The sequence below is a fragment of the Chinchilla lanigera genome, unplaced genomic scaffold (genome assembly GCF_000276665.1).
Source record: "Chinchilla lanigera isolate Chin_1 unplaced genomic scaffold, ChiLan1.0 scaffold00223, whole genome shotgun sequence".
NCBI lineage: Eukaryota > Metazoa > Chordata > Mammalia > Rodentia > Chinchillidae > Chinchilla > Chinchilla lanigera.
Genome location: NW_004955624.1, coordinates 50,218 through 53,144, shown reverse-complemented (window position 1 = coordinate 53,144; position 2,927 = coordinate 50,218). Strand labels below are relative to the sequence as shown.

At 38.0% G+C, this 2,927-nt stretch overlaps 1 protein-coding gene across 1 annotated transcript in view; it reads right to left on the bottom strand.

Moving 5' to 3' along the window:
* The window catches only part of LOC102021195 (zinc finger protein OZF-like), a 38,677-nt gene that overhangs the window by 20,181 nt on the left and 15,569 nt on the right, over positions 1-2,927 (bottom strand). The window contains exon 2 of the mRNA XM_005415021.1: positions 1,127-1,253. Coding sequence (XP_005415078.1) covers positions 1,127-1,253 — 127 coding nt within the window. The remainder of the gene's footprint in view (positions 1-1,126; positions 1,254-2,927) is intronic.

Genomic DNA, 2,927 nt, shown 5'->3' with positions numbered 1-2,927 from the left:
TGTTTCATCAATTTTATATTCCTACATCTGGTAATCTGAGCAACTACTCAGAAGATAACAATAAGTAATACAACAAACATTTCCTATCATCTTGTTTTGAAATTCTGTATCATTTTTATAGTCTTGCTGTCATTTTTTAGAATACGTTTTTTTTTATTTTGAGTTTGCTTTTTTCTCCTTAAAATAAAAATTTAAAGAAGCCCTGCAATGTTTGAAGCAGAAAAATAGTGAAGTTCTTTTATTAGATTAGGAGAAAATCTGCCCTGTATACCCGGGTTGTGTAGTACTGAAGACATTTGTGCTCTTCTGTGAATTTAAAGAAAATACAGAATTAATGTCTTTCTAAAAGGATCAGCTCGAACTGTCTGCAACAAAGTGAATGCACGATGAGACAAAAGTTAAGAGGAAATAAGTCAAACAATTTTAAATATCCCATGAATTTTGTTCTTCTTTTTAAAAATCAAAATATAAATAAAGAGTAAAACATATGCTAACGGGAAAATACATCTTTTGCGAAACATAACAAAAACCCAGAGTTGAGGCAGGAAGAGAGAACAGAGGCATGGGAGAGTAGAACAAAGATTGGAGATGAGTTCTGCAAAGGCACCGACCCTCCCCAGGAGGAGAAGCATGTACGGTAACTACATACTACCGAAATGCAAAAGTACAAAGGGCTGAACATGGGCTCTGAAAGTGTGAACAAAGGAAAGGCGTGAGCACCTCCATGGGATGGTGAATACAATCTGAAGGCGCCTAAAATGTAACCTCCTCAATTATTCACAGTCATTGTATTTTCACAACCCTCATCATAATCTGCAGAAAATAACAATCATCTATCTAATATCTGATGTATGTATAAAGTCCATCTAGTTAAGTTCCATATTTGCCCAGCATTTGGAGACTTAACTACATTAAGTAATGAAATAGTTTGAAAGACTGTACTAGAGAGTGGATTGCATATAAATAAATGAAACTATCTTTGACATAGTTTTCAAGTCTAAGAATACAGCAGAGCAGAGCCTGAAGGGGTAAGGAGTGTGCACCCTAGACCATGACAGAGTGATTACACATAGGGTTGAAGTTGGGTATATTCGTAGGCAGACAGAAACCTGAATAAAAGACTCACCAAGAGATGCCAGGTTTCCGATGTTTTCCAGCATCACATCTCTATACAGCTTCCGCTGGGGTGTGTCCAGTAGGGCCCATTCATCTGGGGTGAAATTGATGGTCACGTCTTCAATGGTGATTGATTCCTGCACAGACATGCACAGCCCAATTTATACAGAGAAATAGTGAAAGTGTGCAAGAAAGTGAGCTGAGAAGACATCACTGAAGCAGAGAAGAAACAGTGCATATGAAGAAGCCAAGCTGTTTGGGGCAAGAGTTAACTCACTATCAGCAGCAGGCTGGGATCTAATTTCTGAGACCCGCCCTGAAGGACAAACACTGTGAACTCGTACACTTCTTATTTCACAGAGTTTCACATGAATCATGGTTTAGAGAATGGGTCAACTTCTAATAAATATACTATAGATTCATTCCGTACATTATTATAAAACTTAGCCTTGAAATAATGAAACGAAAAAGCTCTTAGTTATTTTAGGGAATTCTAAATAAACATCACAGTGAAAATCATTGCACTGCTTTGCCATTTGTATACCACGGTTTTTGTTCCTCCATTTCTACGCAACCATCTGATATTCCTCATGTATTCTGTGGTCTTCTATTGTGTTGTGAATGTTGAAAGATCCAGTATTTTGCCTATCTAAACAACATAAATTGTAACTTAAATATGCATTACTTGTAATATACAAGGAACACTCCAGGTTACTGAGTTTATCTCTGAGAATGGGATAACTTCCCTCTATCATAACTTCAGTAGTTGCCATATACGTTTGCCCGCACCACTTAACGGAGGAGAAGAATTCATTGCTGCAGACTCTTAAGCAGGAGTCAGAAATACTGTGACTTTCACCCTGAGGCCAAAAGTAACCTGAAAATTCCCGATCTATGGACACGCTCAGGAGTTTCTAAAATGTGAAAACAGTGCCCTGACGGTTTGATCCTTCACTTGGATGATATTCCCCTCTTCACAACTGAGCAAACCCTTGTTCTGTTCTTTAAAAAATTATCAGTGTGATGCTACAGTTGAATAAAAATTGAGGGCCAAGGCTATACCTCAGCCACCAACGATCGCCTGGAAGCTCAAGGCACTGAGTTCAATTCCTGGTACAAAGAATGGAGTCATTTGTAAGGAAATAGATTAAACTGATGATGATAATATTCACAAAATAAACTGGATAAGAAGATGAAATATAACCGATTGATCTTACATGATAACCTCTAAATAGAAATGACACTACATCAAGAGACATATGATGAGAAATAGGCAGATATATGGCTTGAAAAAATCAGGAAGACCAGGAGAGGAGGGAGAGGAAACAGGGCAGGAGAGGACGCTGGAAATCTGAAGGTGTCTCTTGGACACATTTCACCTGCACAAGAGGAATGCACTCATTATGCACTGCAACAGTTGTAACAATAAAAATGGTATAAAAATTACCCATTTCTTCCATTTTCCATTTTCGTTTTTGTTGTCTTTTCTCATTTGTCTACCGTCATATGTTAGTGACCATACTGCTGAATGCTATCCAGCTTTCAAATATAAAATTTGGTTAATGTTCCTTTTCTAATCCACTATAGCATGCTGAAGTTTCCCTCCTTCAGTCTTCTTTGAATATTTTAATGTGTTTACTTTCATTTCTTAAAAGATATCCTTTACCACAGAAATCCCATTACACTGCTAGCCTTTACAGAAGAAATTCAAAATGCACCTGCAGGGGCTGGGGATTTAGCTCAGCGGCAAAAGCGCCTGCCTGGCAAGCGCAAGGTCGTGAGTTCGGTTCCCGGTACCGGAGAAAAACAAA